At 47.1% G+C, this 18007-nt stretch overlaps 1 protein-coding gene and 1 long non-coding RNA gene across 5 annotated transcripts; one reads left to right on the top strand and one right to left on the bottom strand.

Moving 5' to 3' along the window:
• The first annotated feature begins 168 nt into the window (after window positions 1–168).
• On the top strand, window positions 169–16141 carry dbnlb (drebrin-like b). Of its 4 annotated transcripts, none has more exons than XM_064347409.1 (15): window positions 169–415; window positions 4681–4736; window positions 5337–5449; window positions 5545–5619; window positions 6241–6387; window positions 7711–7788; window positions 7914–8065; window positions 8277–8331; window positions 8761–8835; window positions 9364–9475; window positions 10284–10463; window positions 12250–12321; window positions 12658–12788; window positions 13984–14059; window positions 14732–16141. In XM_064347409.1, exons 1-15 carry the CDS (start codon window positions 333–335, stop codon window positions 14866–14868), a joined length of 1542 nt encoding a protein of 513 aa, XP_064203479.1. In that variant the 5' UTR covers window positions 169–332; the 3' UTR covers window positions 14869–16141. The 4 variants fall into 4 exon arrangements, with proteins under 4 accessions (XP_064203479.1, XP_064203478.1, XP_064203481.1 ...); XM_064347408.1 differs by having other exon boundaries at window positions 170–415; window positions 12658–12815; XM_064347411.1 differs by lacking the exon at window positions 10284–10463 and having other exon boundaries at window positions 172–415; window positions 12658–12815.
• On the bottom strand, window positions 2802–4147 carry LOC135261278 (uncharacterized). Its single transcript, XR_010331862.1, has 3 exons — window positions 4081–4147; window positions 3864–3962; window positions 2802–3705 (listed from the first exon to the last, which is right to left on the bottom strand). It is a non-coding gene; the product is annotated as an uncharacterized LOC135261278 (long non-coding RNA).
• Window positions 16142–18007: the final 1866 nt, after the last annotated feature.

Genomic DNA, 18007 nt, shown 5'->3' with positions numbered 1-18007 from the left:
TTGTTTTTTTCTCATATGTATGGAGTTTATGTATGATTAAACTACACTAATACAGGCAAGACTCCAGTTAACGTGTTGCAGTTTAATGGGCACAAGACGATTTTCCCCTCCATCCGGCAGAGGGCGTCTATTCTATGAAATTTGGGCTCTTTGTAGCGCTCGCAGCGGGGAGAGCGAGAAGTACGTGTGGTGAGGCTCGCTTCCTGTGTGTGCATAACTGAGGTCCCTGTCAGCGGCAGTGTTCATTCAGCCGCCTCCGGTTTTTCTGAATTGTACGTTAGCTACGGTGCGGGAGCTCTCAGGCGAAACACGGTGGTTAGGGTGGTGGAACCATGGCTGTGAACCTAAGCAAAAACGGCCCAGCACTAACTGCTGCTTACAAGGAGGTGGTGGACGAAAAATCCAATACCAACTGGTAAGGGGCGAAATGATTTGCTGCGTTATCCGATTCACGTCAGCCTGTTATTTTGTCTTTGTCATCAGTAACTTGCAGGCATTCGTTGCTGAAATCTAACATATCGTTAGGTTGGTGCTTGCTAATCTTACATTAGCATATGTACATCTACAGCTGGCGAACGCGTTACACTGATTTCCTGGTTGGCAAATAATCTACGCTGACGAGGAGACTATTTTAGCTTCTGATTTGTCTTGGCGCAGTTTGTTTGTTAGCCACATTTGGTTTTGCATGTCAGTTTAAAAGGGTAAATAGTTAGGTTGCTAGTAGACTGCGAATTATCTCATCTCAGTTATAATGGTTTGCTAGCTGGACAGCCATTATTAGCTAGCGAGTTGCCCAACAAGCTAATGTCGTTGTTGCACACACTGGTTTCTCTTTGAGGTTACGCTGGAATGTTAGACTTTTCTCCTTGGCCCTGTGTCTAAAATGACTTCCTCCTCGGTTAAGATTAGTTTGTTCGCAACCCCGTGTTGTTGAATTCACAGTAGCTACTTATTTCATTTAAATGCACCCCTTTACTACTTATTCGTTTTCTGGCGCAGGGAGATAAACCCTTATTAACCTTACTTTATTGTTAATGATTCGGGAAATCGTGCTTCTTTATCTGGTTTACCACGCTTGTTGCCTTCTGGCCACTCCCAAAAGAAGGACATCATGTTAAAATTGTTTTCTTACAGGTGGGGGTAGAACAATGACATTGCTGGACTGTAACATTTCCTAGTCAGAGCTCACTACGGACAACACGTAACTCTTGCGTGCTGTAACAAAAACGATTTGGCCCGATACATTAGCCTACTAAAATTCTGACATGCTCGTATTAACGGGAATGTCTTCTAATGCACCATGTACTGTCGTTTACTGTGTATGCAACTACCAAAGTGATTGCCTCATTGTGTCAATAAAGAAGTATAGTCAGTTAATAGAGTAGTGCTTAAAATCAAGTTATTCAAAGATATCCTTCCAGAGGAGTAGGTATCACTGAGGAACTGGTCTGTATATACTCACGGGCCAGTTTTGTAAGCACTATTACGCTAAACATGTATGCAAGGCTTCAGGGAAGTGCAAAACAGACCTTAATAAAACATTAATATAAATAATAATAAAACACATGATTTATAGTGGGCACACTCATGGGCTTCCTGTAGAGAAGCCTTTGAAGAAATTGTCAAAGAACAGCAATTTGGCCAATAGATTCCTTACTAGCAATGGCTACTTTGTTTGAGCATTGTTCATTATTTCTCTGTCAGACTGTACATATTGTACACTGCACACAGCCTTCAGCTGCTGTGTGAGTCTGTACTTGTCTATTTTTGACGGGGTAGATGTTTATCAGTTGGGTGACAGCGCTCCCAAGTCATCGAGTTGTAGATTATGCTGCATGGAGCTTCTTAATTGCTCAGTGTTTGCTACACTGGGTGCAAAATGAAGCCATAATGCCTTGCTTAACTTGAAATAACACGGTGACTGCATATTCAGCGTTTGCTTAATTGTTGTCAATGCCGACTCATTATGGGAAGTGATAGAGGGAGGAGTATGAGTCAGGCCGAAAGCAAGCAGATAATGAAGTGGACGTCCACCCTACCGTGCAGATGACTGTTGGTGTTTCAAATTCTCCACCGCCAGTTTAAGTCCTTAATTATAAACTGGGTTGTTTAGCCTACGCGTCGAAGTACGCAACACAGTAACTAGCTGCACGTTACAGGCAACATTTCTGCTGACATATGTAGAACAGAAGACCAAATGAGCAGAGGCATTATTCAGATAGATACAGTCCCCACTTCACAGCAGCAGTAGACGAGTTCCACAGTGAAACCTGTTGATGGCGGTGCTTAACGGTGCCCTATATTAATTAACCTCAGTTCTGCATCGAGAGGTTTGCCATCGCACTTCCCCGCTCGAGTTCAGCTGAGCGTATCTAGCGCACACACACGGATCGTAACCATGTCAGCAGGGCGGATGGGACGTTTGTTGGCAAGCAGGAAAGGACTGCGCTTGATGTTTGACGCCTGATTACAAGCTGAAAGGAAGCTAAATTTGTGTTCTAATCTAGTGTTGAGCGTGCTAAATTAAGATGCACTCTTATTTTGCGGAAATCTCCTGCGGAGAGTTCTTCGGTTTCTTTTCTTAGAGACCATAGGCTAATTCCTCTAACCGAAAGGGAGAATGTTCTTTCGTATATGGACCTGCTCTGCAAAGAGGAAGTCCACAAAGCTTCCACTTCGACGCAGACGGCCTTTGTTTAAAGGTTAAAGAACATAGCTGTATGCATAGCGCTCTGTCCTGGCCTACCTGCCGTAGGTTCCAGCAGAGTTATGATACTGGCTGGCATTGTACCGGAGGTTACTAGACTACAAATGCCTGGCCCAACCAGAACAAGTTTACCTATTACTCTGAGAGAACTTGCTGGTCTGAATACCCAAATCACAGCCAAAAGGATAGAAACAAATCCACATGTGTATTACACAGCAATTATAACCATTTTCTATTGGTTATTACATTGAATGAATGTAAAATATTGACAAAAATATGTAAAATATGTGCAAGAATTGAATGTTGTTTACAGTACCTTATCTCCAGGCATTCACAAGCTATAATGGAGAAAGTAGCCTGTCTGTTGCCTGCTAGCTCTAGCTTCAGTAGTAGAACAGTCATTATTCCTGGCACACCTGTTAAAGCAGGCTGCTGGAGATATTATTGTAGTTTCCCTATCCTGCATTGGCTGAATGGGTGTGGCTCTATCGCAACCCAATACGGCAGTTTGTATTTCACCTGAGGTCTCACGGGCTCCTCAAGTGCTGACTGAACCATAGTTTTACTGTTATTAACTGTGTTCACATGGATAATATTTAATTAGCAAAAAACTAGCAATGTATTTGGAAAAGTGTATAAGATTAACTATTTTATGATTTAAAAAATCGTCCATGTACACTTTCTGTTTTCAGAAAGGCCACAAGGAGTTGTTTATCCTAGGTTGAGCTGGTGTACGGCACACAAGTTGAAATGTTTATTTTCTCGCAGGAGCTACTGTGTCAGTGGCTGCATTGCGTAACGTGCCTTCCACCAGGCCGCTGGCCTCGGGGTGGCACAAGGCAGCTGTGTTTCCTGGCGCCGTCTTCAGTGTCAGTTAATTTCCTGCAGACACGCTGGTGGCTCATCACGTTTCTGACCTGCCGTTGAGGCGTGTCCGTGGAAACCGAATTGTAGCACCCCTGTGTTCGGCTGGCCGTGAAGCTTGATTGTATTTGAAGCTGGTAGAACAAATGGACAGCAAGTTAAAAAGTAAGCCTTCAGCATCAAGAGATTTAACGCAAGCTAGTCTGTTTGGTAGGATCTTTAGATAATGCTGTTTTTTTAACACGAACAACGTTCTTAATATGAAGATACAACGTTTATTTTGTATTCTTACCTGGTGCTTAAGGTTGATGGTTCTACATGAACTGCTTTATGTGGAGATGATGGGTATTTGTCATCGCTAGCCTTTGTGGTTCAACGTGTCTCCCACAGCCTGAACATGTAAACACATTGAGACATTAATACCCCTGTACTTTTGCATGCTGGATTGTACTGCTTTGATTAACCGTTTCTGAATATAGATGGAGCGTGGTTATTGTTGGTAGTTTTACCAATGTATAGAAGCGGTGTGGTTTTCTCCACTGCCTGTCTCCACCGCGGCCGTGACCTGTTTTGTCTGCGCATGCTCAGTTTGAGCTAGAGGAAGTGGATGTGGCTTGATCAGTGCACGTATCAGAGTGCACTGAGAAGCAGGAGTACTGCAAGAAACTCAAACATTTTGTGAAACTGACACTTCTTTAAAAAATAAATAATAAAAAAACCCAAACGGGTTAATGTTATACTTGGGCACCGTACTGGGCCCCACAAGTGCCTCGGTTCTTTAGTGTTCTGTGGTGTTTGCGAAGTATTGATCACCAAGGGTTCACTCTCATCTGTTTTCACTGAATGTGTAGCTCCATGTATTCAGAGCTATTTATTTTCCCCAGACATTCCTTTAGTGACAAAAAATGAGTCATTCCTCAAGTAATTCCTTTTAGCAAAACTTGCTGTGATGTCATTCTCAAATAATAGGAATAGTACCAGGATCAAGCTATTCTCTAGGTTTTTAAATGGGGGAGGGTTTTGCTGCAATCAAGTTTTCTTGTCCCCTTGGAATGTGTCTTGTGTGCATGTCTTATCGGGCTTGATTAACCTGCGTAATTTCTCTCTAGGGCGTTGTTCACCTATGAAGGAAACACCAATGACATTCGATTGGCTGAGAAGGGAGGTGAGTCGTTCTGGGCTCCTGTGATTGGAGTGACGCTGCCTGAGTGCATCTCCATACCACCACAGCTTTAACTGTTTTAGGTTGTGGGTTCATGATCATTTTATTTCTTATGTTATTCCTGGTATTTTGATGTTTGCACTGTTTGTATTGCATTTATGTTGCCGGCTGTCCTTTCTGTCTATTTATAGTAATCTTGGTGCTAAATCTGTGTTGAGTATAAAAGTGTCTTGATATATCTGATATGTATTGATGTGTTTGTAGGATCTGTGCTGTATGTGTGTGCTCATCTGCGCTGTATCTGTGCATGAAGGTGCTATGTTGCTGTATCTGTGCATGCACATGCTCTGTGGCTGTATCTGCATGCTCATGCTTGCTCTGTCACTGTATCTGTGCATGCTCATGCTCTATGGCTGTATTTGTGCATGCACGTGGCTCTATCTGTGCATGCACACGCTCTGTAGCTGTATACGTGCATGCATATGCATGTGGCTCTATCTGTGCGTGCGCACGCTCTGTTGCTCTATTTGTGCTTGCACAAGCTCTGTGGCTGTTTCTCGACGCTCATGCATTCTGTTGACATCTGTGTCAAATGTCTATCAGATGGGGGCCTGGAGGAGCTGGTGGAGGAGCTGAACAGTGGGAAGGTTATGTACGCCTTCTGCCGGGTCCAGGACCCCAACTCCGGCCTGCCCAAATATGTCCTCATAAACTGGGTGAGCGCTACAGTATCATATCATCTATAGTCTACGTGTGCAGCCATGATCCGCCTTGTTCAATTGAGTTGGAACTGACTGAAATTTTGTTTCAGACTGGTGAAGGGGTGAAAGATGCCAGGAAAGGCCTGTGTGCCAATCACGTCAGCTCCATGGCCAATTTTCTAAAGGTGGGTGGAGCTCGTACAGTCCTCGTGTTGAGCTGTTAGTCCCAGCACTGTAACTGTGTCGCACTCCAATTTGTCCCTGACCCACTCAGGTGTTTGCTTCTTCATGATCAGTCGGTTCTTGCACTTCTGGTTTTGTGTGTCTGTGTCTGTGTCTGTGTCTGTCTGTGTGTGCGTAAAACCCACCACAGGATGTGAAACCGGAGACCACTCCACAGGCAGCAGGTCATATAAAACTCCCTTTCACTGAAGGTGCTTCAGCACTGTGTGGAACAGCCAATATCACTAAATGCCATGCTGATGTTGCAGTTCCTCATGGTAAACCCGGGTAAAATATACTGTCCCATTTCATGACCTGAAGGGTTGACCAAATTTCCGGGGTCTTTTTTAAAAATTAAAAAAAATATATATTTTCTCAGCTGTAATGCCGTATGTCCAGTTCAGAGGCTGCTCCGCAGGGTCTCTTTCCTTGAATAATACATGCGTACCAAGACAGCTGCTAAGGCTACGCAGCACAAGCCTGCTGGTTTGCTGCTGTATATCCTGTCGTTCCCGCGACACGCCGCGTTCCCGCCTTTTTAGGAGCGCCTGACTTATTTTCGGCCGGCCCGCGTGTCCTTCCAGGGGGCCCACGTGACCATCAACGCCCGCGCCGAGGAGGACGCGGAGCCCGAGGTCATCATGCAGAAGGTGGCCAAGGCCTCCGGGGCCAACTACAGCTTCCACAAAGAGTCCAACCGCTTCCGAGACTCCGGCCCCCAGGGGCCCGTGGTGAGTTCCGCGGCTCCGCCCCCCGTCTCTCCTCGCGCGCCGAGGCTGCGCTGGAAAGCCCGAGTCCTGCAGGCGCGTTAAAATATTTAAATCCCTGCAATGTTGTTCCTGTCTTCCGTTCTTTCATGTTTACTGTGATTTGACATCTGTTTTCTCTTGTGCGCGTCTTTGCAGGAACAGCGCTTTAGTATCCCTTCAGGGTTTTTTTTTTATTTTATTTTTTTTAAACGGAGGACATAAACGAGACACGGTTACAGTAAACTGCTCTTGCGCTCTGGAGAACCGCATAGTTCGAGAGCAGTTATTGGAGGCGGGCAGGTAGTTTTCAACTGGAAAAATGCGTGTCTTAATCTACCCTTTAAATGTTTTTTAATCCAGTGGGTCAAAGCAAAATTAGTCGGCCCTCGCGCTGTGTACAGAAAGAACGTGTGCGAGGGACGTCTGCTGGAAAAACGGGCCACACGAGGAAGCCAAAGCTGTGGACTCCTTCCCTGCGTTGCAGTTGTGTTTTCCTGTTTCGGTGCGGGGGGGGGGGGGCGGAGCCAGCGCTTCACTGGGGCTTTACTGCAGTAATCCAGAGGCTTTTCCGGAACGTCCCGTGATGGCTGGCAGGGGCGCTGTGGGCACATGCTAGCGCGGTCGCTGCCAGCGGCGCTCTAAGGGCTGTTTACGGAGCAGTGAGGGGCGCAGGCGTGGGGGTGTTGTTTGGAGCGGGGCAGTCCCAGGGGGTTTCTGTGCGTTTCTGGGCGCGCCTGTGCCTGGCGAAAGGGCTGTACTGTCCACTTCCTCTAGCAAACATGCTTTTGTTTATGAAGTTAGTAAGAAGACAGAGTATATCCACACACTGTTATTTCTGCTCCCAAAGTGATTTAATAGTACAACATTGCAACCTCAATGGTCTTCGTCAGGTACATTGGTTGTACCTCATGAAAACCTTTGAGGTCAAAACGTTGTACTATTAAATCACTTTGGGAGCAGAAAAAACAGCGTGCGGATATACTCTGTCTTCTTACTCGCTATATTTTTTTATCCTGCACCTGTTGGAATATTTCGGATGTGCGTGCATTCCCCCGGACTGCATTTGTTTACGAAGTTAACATGCCTGTTAAGCAGGTATTTTTCAAGTCGTCCTAAACCATTTGTGCGGAGAACTTGGTGCTCTGTCCTCCTCTGTTGTAGATATGGAAGGCTGTTATCATACCTATATGGAATGTGCATTAGTTCAACAGGCCCTTGCATTGTACATACAGTGCTGTAGTATTGCATTTATGATAAATGAAAATATGCTTCACAAATTAATTTCACTTGACATTTCTTTCACAGGGCTCTGTCTATCAGAAGACCAACGCCATATCTGAAATCAAAAAGATCAACAAGGACACGTTCTGGGCACAGGCTGAGGTGAGCCAGCACCAGCTTTTGGGGGGGGGGGGGGGGACGTGCTCCTGTGACTGAACCCCCCCCCCCCATCCTCTTCCTCTCTCTCTCTGTCCCGCTCTCTTCCTCACCTTCCCTCTCTCCCTCAGAAAGACGAGGAGAAGCGGAGGCAGGAGGACAGGCGGAGGGCCGAGGAGGAGCGCCAGCACCTGGAGCGCGAGCGCAAGGACCGGGAGGCCAAGGAGGCGGCGCTGAGGGACAAGAGGGACAAGGAGAGAGCCAATCAGATCGACCAGCAGAAGTGAGCCGCTCGGAGCTACTATAGCGACAGGAGTTGTGTGGTTAGAGGGGTGCTCTACAAACAGTCCCTTGGTCTGATAAAACCGTTCCTAAGGTTTCTTTTACACTCCTGCATCCGTAGTGTAAATGCAAAAAAAAAAAAAAAAAAAAGTTTAGTCGAATCGCTGGCATAAGTGGCTTGACTCATTTGTTTTACTGGCTGTCTTTCACAGGAAGTTCCAGCAGAAGCAGGACTCTGAAAACAGAGACCAGGAGAGGCACCAGTGGGTGAGTGAGCCTGTCCTACCTGCAGAGCTTTTAAAGGGCTTCGGTCCCATCTCCCTGTTGGGGTCGGCTCTGCGACTCAGTTACTCTGAGATTAGAGCTTAAGCCTCTTTCAAGCCGTCTCTTACCGAATATCCTCCAAGGACCACAGAGAATGACGCTGGTACAGTGTCACATTCAGGGGCTAATCCAGTACAAGTGGAGAAAGAGCTTTTCTCCTTTTAGTGCTAACAGACAAATCGTTTTCTGTGTGTTTTTAATGTGAAATTATGCACTGACACACAGAATTTTCACACTAGTTTCACAGAAGACCCGTCATTTTGAGAGAGCAGGGCAAGTGTGTGTTGGCGCCCCCTTGTGTTTTGTGTGTGGTGTGCGGGGTGTCTGGTTGAACGTGTGTACGTGTGTGTGTGTGTGTGGCGCTCTCCTCAGGAGGCGCAGGAGAAAGATTTCCAGGCCGTGCAGAAGAAGGGGTTCAAGCGCGGCGAATCGGTGGAGAAAGCCCAAGTGAGTCCATCCACCCGGCGGCCGTCCTCTCTTCCTTTCCTCCTCAGAACGGCTAACTGCTCTCTCCTGCTTCCTCTTCAGTGGCTGGGGTGCCGCACTGCTCTTCCTTGCAGTGACCTGTGCTCCGCTCTTCAGAATCTGAACACTGCTCTCGCTCCTCTCTGTAGCGCGTAGGCTGGGTCTCCGTTCACTCTGGCTGCTCTCTCTCTCTCACTCTGTCTCTCTCCCTCTCTCCTTCTCTCTCTCTGTCCTTCTCCTTCTTCATACCTCTGCCGTCTGTCTGCAGCCAAACCCTTTTGGCTCGACCCGTCGTGGCTTCTCTGTGAAATCTAGGCTTGCGGTTTTTTCTCCTGAGAGAGACTGTGTGCTCTGGACCTCTGCCATTAGAGCAGGGCAGCCTCTGTCCTCTTTTCTTCCAGGAGTGTCATTGAGCTCTGTGCAGGCTGCATGTCCCCTGGCTCTGGGCCGTAGTAGGTTTCTCCGCTCTACACAAGGCAGTGTGCAGGGACTGACCCTCTGTCTTTCCAGGAGGCGGCCTCCGTCATCTCCCAGCGCTCGATGAACCCCAGGGAGATGTTCAAGCAGAGGGAGAGGGGCGTGGCCCCCGACAACAGAGAGGCCCCGCCCAGCCCCCAGCCAGGTGAGAGCCGGAAAGGAAAGCGAATAAAAAAGCCACTTGGCGTGCATGTTCCAAATCCATACGTTTCCACGGAGAAAGCACATTTCAGTCTGAGTTCCCGGTCACAGGAATTCTGCCTCAGTGGGGGGTGGGAAGGGGGGGGAGGGGGGGTTGGGTTGGGTGACTACAGCAGGAATCAAGCCTTTAGGCAGAAGGAAAGTTCCAGTGTTTTTCCTTTTGTGGTTATAAAAAGAAGATATTTCTAGAGAGTCAAATGAAACCGCTGTCCTGCACAGCCTGCTCCCCCCTGTTATTATTGGAGTGGAGCTCACCCTCTTCTGGGTACCTGCAGCGCGCTGAAAACGTGCGCTATGGTGTGTGTGAAAACACGCGCTCTGGCGTGTGTGCAAATGTGCACTGAGGTGCGTGTGGGGAAACGCGCACGCATGAGGTGCGTGTGCGGAAACACGCGTGCTGTGGCGTGTGGAAACGCGCTGTGGCGTGTGGGAACACGCATGCTGTGGCGTGTGGGAACACGCACGCGGACACTCCTGCTCTTCCAGCCCATTGCTTGCGCTGCACTAATTGCGGTGGCGCTCAGCCGGTCTGGGGAGAAGGGAGCCCGCCTCACCTTTCCGTCTCATTCGCCGCCGCGTCGCCGTGCCGCCTCGTTGCCATGCCGCCTCGCTGGGGCCTACGCCGTCTCTTGCTCTGTGAGTAACCCCTCTGTCCCCCTGGCTGCTCTTGTCTCTTCCATTCTGTGTGTCTGCGTGGGTGTCTGTCTCTGTCTGTCTGTCTGTGGGTCTGTCTGTCTGTCTGTCTGTCTCAGGGCGGCTGCACAGCCCCTTTCTGTCCAAGCAGCCCTGCGAGCCGGAGCGGTCCAGCTCGCCCCTGCGCCAAGCCTCGCCTGTGCCCGCCTCGCCCGTCCCCGCCGCCCCCGCCTCGCCCGTCCCCGCAGCCCCTGCCTCGCCCGTACCCGCCGCCCCTGCCTCGCCCGTCCCCGCCGCAGGTCTGAGTCACACCCCCCCCCCCCCCTCAATAAAACTCATCACATATGCAGCAAATACTCTGTCCTCAGCAAGAAACCCCCCATTACATAGTCTGGGCTCGGGGCCAGCTTATAATTATATGAAAGATTATCCCCTTCAGCCCTGGGCTAGGATGAGGCTGGAGTCCGCTTCTGTAGCAGGGGGATTTATAATAACTGTCACGAGCACGACCTGGCCAATAAGCAGAGAGTCAGGAATATACACTCTTAATGTGAGCCACTGGAAATATCCCCACTTTATGTAAACATGCCCAACGTTTTGAAAGATACCGTGAGTATAGTGTAGATTATGCATTATTTTTTTGTTGGCGTCTAAAGCTGTTGCCACGCAGGGATAAATACCTTCTGTTGCTGCCGGATTCTGTTGTAATATTGGAAGACTCAAACACATTAAGCAAAGGGAATTAATTTGTTTCTAGTGATGCTGAAAGGAACCAACCGCTGAACCAGTTTCATAGATAAGGTTGAGCACAGGTTATGCGATTGCCCCTGTGTATTTATGTTGGCTGTACACCTTTAAACAGGATAGCTAAAGAAGAGTGTTTGGATCTGTGATGTAACGGGCTTACTGACATTGAGATGTAGAAGACAGGATTAAATATAAGGATGCTTTTCCTAAGAGACATCTGTATGCAGACAGTCTTGTTTGATGCCAGAATCTCGTGGTACGCTAGCAATTGTGACAATATTGATATTATCGTCACTCTTGCTTCCAATTATACAAGTTGTTTCTGTTTTTCTCCTGCCCTGCTTTAATAGTTGTATTATCCCTACCAGAATTCTAGTATTATACATCTACAAATATAATTTAGATTTTGTTGATTTGCTTTAAAGTCTATATTCTTGATCTCCTTTACAATGTAAAAAACGGATAAGCAACCACGTCACATAGTATATTCCCCGTCGAGCGTTCTGTATTCGCACCAGAGACGTTTGCGTGGTGTCTTTGAACTCCTGCGCGCGCTTTGAAAACGACGTCCGCGGTAATTTCGCGGTCCAGCTGCTCTGTGGCGGCGATCGTGAATCTCCGCCAGGAACGGAGCAGGGAGGGGTGACGTGGAGTCGGCCGCTTGGCTCCGCTCCACGCTCGCTGCTCCCACGCGGCCGGGAAGCCTGCTTTTAAACGGACAGAAATGTGGTGTCCATAACCGGAGATTATTATAAGCACATTCATGTAAGCACTGCACACGCGCATTACGTTAGCCTGAAGGCCATTTTATGACATCCCCCCGCTCTCTGGAACCCTTTGTGACTACGCTTTTAGTTCTTCTGTTTCATATGGTCTGAACATACCTGCTTCATACAGCTGCCTCTCTGCCTATCTGCCATAACTATGACTTACAGCTGGAACTGAGACTAGTTCTAACCAGCTGAGTCTTCCTCACCCTCATCCTCCACTCTGTCAGTGCAGCAGTCTGTTGAGTGTCAGGGCCTCAGGCTGTGTCCATGCCGGCATGAGTCACTCCATCAATGCTACAGGACACCATTCAGCTAAAACAGTCATCCACATGGAGATAACAATGAGAGCCAAACACGGAAGAGATCCATGTCAAATAACAGGCCGGCCTCTGAGAACCCGCCATAGGTTTGTATGAGAGTCATCTCGGCAAGGTGAGGAGCAAGTCTTCCCCCCGGAGTTGGCCTCCATGGACTCTGTCCGGTTTGAGTCCGGGCCAGTGTGTCTGTGTTGTCTGTTGCATGCCATACATTGTGTCAGTGTGTGTACGTGTGTGTTTGTGACGATCAGAGCCCACTGTCGAAGAGCAGTCCAGGTCTGAGTGGGAGGAACAGGAAGAAGCGCCCCAGGAGGATTACGAAGGTGGGGTCCAATTCCTCAAACGCAAGTTCGCGTCCGCACCTCGAAAGTCTGCTGGTCCCGTCCATCCCCCATGTCACAGCCACATGTATGGAGAGCCACTGGGTTTGCTAGTTTTGGTTTTCACACAAAAAGAAGCAGTCAGTCCAGACTTAAGAGACCCGGTGAGGCAAGTTATCTGCGGAAATCAGCTGCTGTAACTGCGCAGTTTAGTGTTTAGCGACTGTAACGCAGACTCCGTGACTCTCCAGGACTTGGGCGTAGCGAGCGCTGTTACCGCTGCCACCTGGTGGCGAGCATGTGGAAGTGAGCGTGACGGTGCGCTTTCTCGCCTCACAGATGTGCAGGCAGTCCCGGAGGAGCAGCCGGCCGCGGGCAAGCAGTATAACTCCCACCAGGTCGCCGCCCCCGCCGAAGAGCTCTACGAAGCCGTCCCTGAGCCCGACAGCATTTACGAGGAGCCCCCCCAGGTAGGGCCGGAGCCCCCGGCCTCCACGGTGAGCTCAGCCCCCCCCTCTGAACCAGCGCTGCGCCGAGCGCCTGCCCTTAGCGGCACGTCGACACGTGCTTTTTCACGAGCCTGTCTTCGGCTCGTCCTTTCAGGGCTGAAGTAATGATGGAACGTCCCGGAATGTGATGTAAATATCTGTACGTGCAGCGCTTACCCCAGGGTAATGACTCGTATCCAGATGTTTGCGCGCTAATTAAACTGGCCAGATGCAATGGGAAGGGCTCTCTGGGGGGTTTGCGCTGGTGCGTGACCTGCCTTACTGAATTTCATTATTTTGCTGTGGTGTATTGACCATTTGGTGTGTTGATCTCATTGTATAGTCCCTGCGATTGATCCGTTTCAGACAATGGAGTTTGATGGTGTGGAATTTCAATTCCCCGGTGGCTGTATACATAAAAGCACTGTCCCCACTGTTAGGATGATAGAGAAAGAGACTAATACTGTGTACTGTGGGATGAGACACTGGCATTTATTTGCTGTGAGGTAACTGGTACATTATCATCAGTTTTGGGGTCTTCACATATGTCTTCAGATATCTTGCAAGTAATATTTTTCGCAACCAGTAATTCTTTTCATGTGGCATAATTAAAATATTTATTAATATGTGCATAGTAATCTGCTCTTGCCTAGTATGAGAGGGGGAAGGAATGGCGATCAGCATGGTGCTGTTCTCTGAGAGGCAGATATGATTGCCCTTTTACTTAAGGCCAGTAGTATAGCCACTTATGGAGAAGGAAGATGACCATTATCAACCGAACCGAGCTAGTGTGGACTGCTTACTTATCATAATCATCATTGTAGAGAAATGTTATTGTAGTAATGTGTGCTCCTGTTTCCTTGTAAATGAATCCTGACCCCAGGATCAGACAGACTTGAGATGTGCGTAAATGGTGAAAAGTCTAAATCTGTTTAACAGCTCTGACAAATTTCACTCTTCCTAGAAGCTGGTGTTTCGGATGGAAACTTGGCTTACCCCCTTTAGTGTGCTCTAAATGACCATCTGTCCGCAAAATTGCAAAAATATCCCTGCTTCGGTGACGCCTGTGATCTTTTCCCTCCTTCAAACGGTCTATTCCGAACAGCAGCGTGTGGCGAGTTACTTTGGTGAGTAAAAAAAGGCGGCGCTCTCTGACCCGGCTCCTTCTGTCCCTCAGGCGGAGGAGCAGAACGCCGCGGATGGCACCGCCAACCGGGGCATCTGCGCCAGGGCCCTGTACGACTACCAGGCTGGTGAGTGGGCGTCCACTCGCGTAAGCGCCGGGTCTGAGCCGTAATGGAGGCCCGCTCCCTCCACCGACCGGAGTCCCCCACACGCCTATCCTGAGTCGCCCTTTTCCGCGTTTGACGCCGCGCGATGCGTGCAAACGGTTTACAGCGCGGCTTTTTCAATCGTTCATCCCTGTTACCCGGTCAAAGCGCCTGTTCTCCGTGACCTGTCATTAAGACGCTTTTTTTAGTCATTGTGTCTGCGCGTTCAGTCTGCCTTGGTTTTTACTTGGGCCATCGCCGTTGTTCTGCCTTCTCTGTCACATTGCCGAAGATTACACTTGAAGTAGAGAGGAGAAGAAAGTTCCTGTGTTTCAAACCAGGCGTTTCACCCCTGATTAAGGTCACTGCAGTAATGCACTGGTCTATTTCAAGTGTTGCTTGTGTCTTCCCCCCCCCCCCCCCCCGCTGGTTTCCATTCCCTGCCCCTTGATAGTTCAGCAAAGCAGCTTTGAAGTCCCTTATTTTTCCTGCACTGCTTAAGGCTTGCTTAGAATACTGCCCCCTTCTGGTCCACCAGCATCAATTACAGCAAATAGTTTTAGGCGGTTTCCCATGCAGACGGCGGTGTTTTATTTTTTCCCTTGCTATGGGATTCGATGATTTACCTTTACGCTCTTTCCTTTTCCTCCACAGCCGACGACACGGAGATCTCCTTCGATCCCGACGACATCATCACGGGCATCGAGATGATCGACGAGGGCTGGTGGCGGGGTTACAGCCCCGACGGGGGCTACGGAATGTTCCCAGCCAATTACGTGGAGGTTATCTAAACCTGGGCTCCGCCCACTCACTGGATCAGCAAATCAGAGCCGGGCTGCACCCCCAGCCCTGACTAGGACTCCGGCTAGCTACACAGGGGACCAATTGGACCAAAAAAAAAAAACCGGCTTCTACATTCGATTGGTGTATCATTAGAAAAACTCCATATGGGCCAGCTATATTGAGAACTAGTCTAGGGACCATGGGAAATTTAAACATACCCACATCAAAGAAAGCTGAACTGAAAGGGGTCTTATGATTTTATTATTATTGTTATTATTACTATTGTGATTACATTAGACCAGTTCTTCCACGACACCAGATATTTTATAAACTGAGAAGTTTCCCCAAAGGTTATGAGCCGATGTGCATGTTTTAGCTTAGGAGTCCTCTGTGAAAAATTGAGTGCACTTGCAAATCACATTCCTCTAAAAAAAAAAAAAAAACCATTTCCATTATTTTACCAATTCCGTTATTTTCCCCCTGTGTTTTGGTCAGTTTGAAATCCTCACGGACATCCTAGCAAAAGGATGTTTTAAGGCTCACAGAAGGTACCCATGATTTGACATTGCAGGGAAGGTGCGTGGGCCTTCTTTACCAGTCACGCATTGAAGTTACTAGCCTTGTGTTGCCTTTTACTCTTTAAGGAGATTTTAAATTCCAGTTTTTTGTTTTGTTTTTCTTTGAAGCTGTTATATAAATTGAGATTGCTAAAACAGATAGCTTGTGTGAATCGGAGACCACAGTTTGCATTGCAGTCGGATTAGATATTGGAACAGAACTTTACTGTAGTGTTGGGAATGAGCGTTTAATGTTATAAGACTCGAACAAACCTGCAGAACCAAGGGCAAGGTGCATGGCACACAGTTAACTGGTTATACGTCCGTTTCTTTTCTGAAGAAACGGACCTGCTTGCATGCCCACATAATTTGGAAACTTCCTCAACTTCCCCTTTTTGGTTCACTGCAAATTATTGTTAGCAACCTTATTTCCAGGTTGTCTGGTTTTGCGGTTGTGAGCCTACGGACGCGGAAGTGTCATTCGATGGTGGTAAAGCAAGGGCCACAGAGTGAAATTATGTCTTTGCTTTCACTTACTTGTTCTAACCACAGTCCTGTAATCAGTCTTTCTGCCAATTGCATTCACCTGACCTTGTCTTGTTTAGTTTTTTTGTTTGTTTTTTTTTTTTTTAAACTTGTATGAAAAAATCATTGTGAAAGAATAATCATTCTGTGGGACATTTGTCACTTTAATTAATAATAAAGGAATTTAAAATCGTGGAAAGTATTTCATACTTTTTTTTTCTCCAACCTCATTTTCCCACCATCGAAGAAATGAATGACTTAATTTTGCTCGTTTTAAGTTGTGCTTCTAATTATTTTGAGGTCATGGCTGCAATTAATTACATGAGACACAGGGGGGCAGTATGCCTTCTGGTTTTTGACGACTGAATTGAAATAACTGAATATTATTACTAAGCAGACCACAGGTTACACAGCGAGGGCCAGTATGTTTCAAGATGACTTGACAGATTCTGCTTTTATTGTTATTTGCTAAATTAATTACTCAACCTGTAAAAAATGATAAAGTCATGTGCTACAGCTATAGGCTGTGCATGTATCGTTGGTGAAAATGTTTTATTGTGGTCTGATGTACTGTTAACTGAACTTGCATTTGTGTTTACAGGTGTTTGTATAATTGCTTTGAATGAGAACTAGAATGCGCAGCCCTCCAGGAGTGGAACTGTGGACTTTTGCCATGCTAGTCTGCTATTCAAAACCGTATTTGGTCAAGTGATGCAAGCCATCCAGGTAGTCAAAGTACTAAACTGTTTAATTTGTACTTGGAGAAATAATTAAACTGCATAGGCTTCATTAGGTTTACGTAGGTTTTAAATGAAACGCGGACGACACTGTATATTTAAGACTAAACGTTTTTGCCTCTGCCGCCGTCTGTTCGGTCTGAAAATGCCCCCCCCCCTAAATATAAACATGCCAAATCGGTTCAAACTACTGAGAACACAGCTGGGAAAGATGGCGGTTTTGAACATTTTTACAGTTATGAGTATCAGTTTTCGTCTCAATTCTGCCCAAACCTCGACCGTTTTGTACACGCTCAATAAAGCAGGCTGTTTCCTGGAATAAGAACGTCAGTGAGATAACGGCTGGGGATTTTTGTTGTGTTCACCTAGGTTTCAGTTTCAAAAGAAAAGTGAGATTATTTGTGTTTCTCCCTTGTACCCCTCCCTCTTCATTCTGTATAATTCTCTCCAATTTCATTTTTCACACTTGTATTTTAATGTAAATTGTAAAATTCTAAATTCCAGAGTCAAACAATGAAATATTGCAATGTAATTAGCAAGTCCTTACACATTTCATATTAGAATGGTTTGTGACCCTTTCTTCTTTGCTTGGATGTTTTTAGTCTGTGTCGTCTTATTACATGTTTTCACACCACATTGCCATCGCTTAACGCGCTTATCCCAAGCAACTTAAAGTGGAGAATATCAGATTTAGTCTCAGGAATACAGAAGTGTGGTCTCAACATGCAGTCACACAACTCCCATTTAGGATCAACAAGTTTGCCACACAATATTGGTATTCTAAACAAAAATACAACTACGTGGCTAACCTGTAGCACGGCTAATCTTTACACAGTAGGGACTTGTGATGCAGTCTCAAGAGCTGGGTCTTTAAAGTGCAAGGACTGACTTTCAGGAAATGACCAGCAACTGGACCAACAGCTGGGTTAAGTAGGTGGTGAGTGAGTTGAAAGGTCAAGGGAGGGGAGGCATTGCTAGGAAGTGGTGAGGTAGGAGGCAAATAAGTCATGAACTATGCCACAGATCCCCAAAGTCAGGGCCTTCTTGTGTTGCGTTTCCTACCTTTGAAACCAGACCGGTGAAGGTCATTCTGTGTGAGAAGAGGAGAGAGTTGGTTGAAAATGGCACATTTGGGAGTTTTGCAGAGAAAGTGAAGAGGTTTCATTCCAAACAGCCATACTTACAACAGACAATAAATAGATATTTTCCATGCATGGAGTTAGGTGCCTTTGTGGCTTGTAGTTTAAAGCAGCATGCAATTGTGCCTTTCTACGCTTGGCTGTGCTTGGCTGCTTGTATGCTATTTTAGAATGTGTGAAGATATGAGA

This window comes from Anguilla rostrata, chromosome 8, assembly GCF_018555375.3.
Source record: "Anguilla rostrata isolate EN2019 chromosome 8, ASM1855537v3, whole genome shotgun sequence".
NCBI classification, from domain to species: domain Eukaryota; kingdom Metazoa; phylum Chordata; class Actinopteri; order Anguilliformes; family Anguillidae; genus Anguilla; species Anguilla rostrata.
Note: the sequence above shows the minus strand (reverse complement) of the source record. Positions and strands in the feature narration are given on the sequence as shown.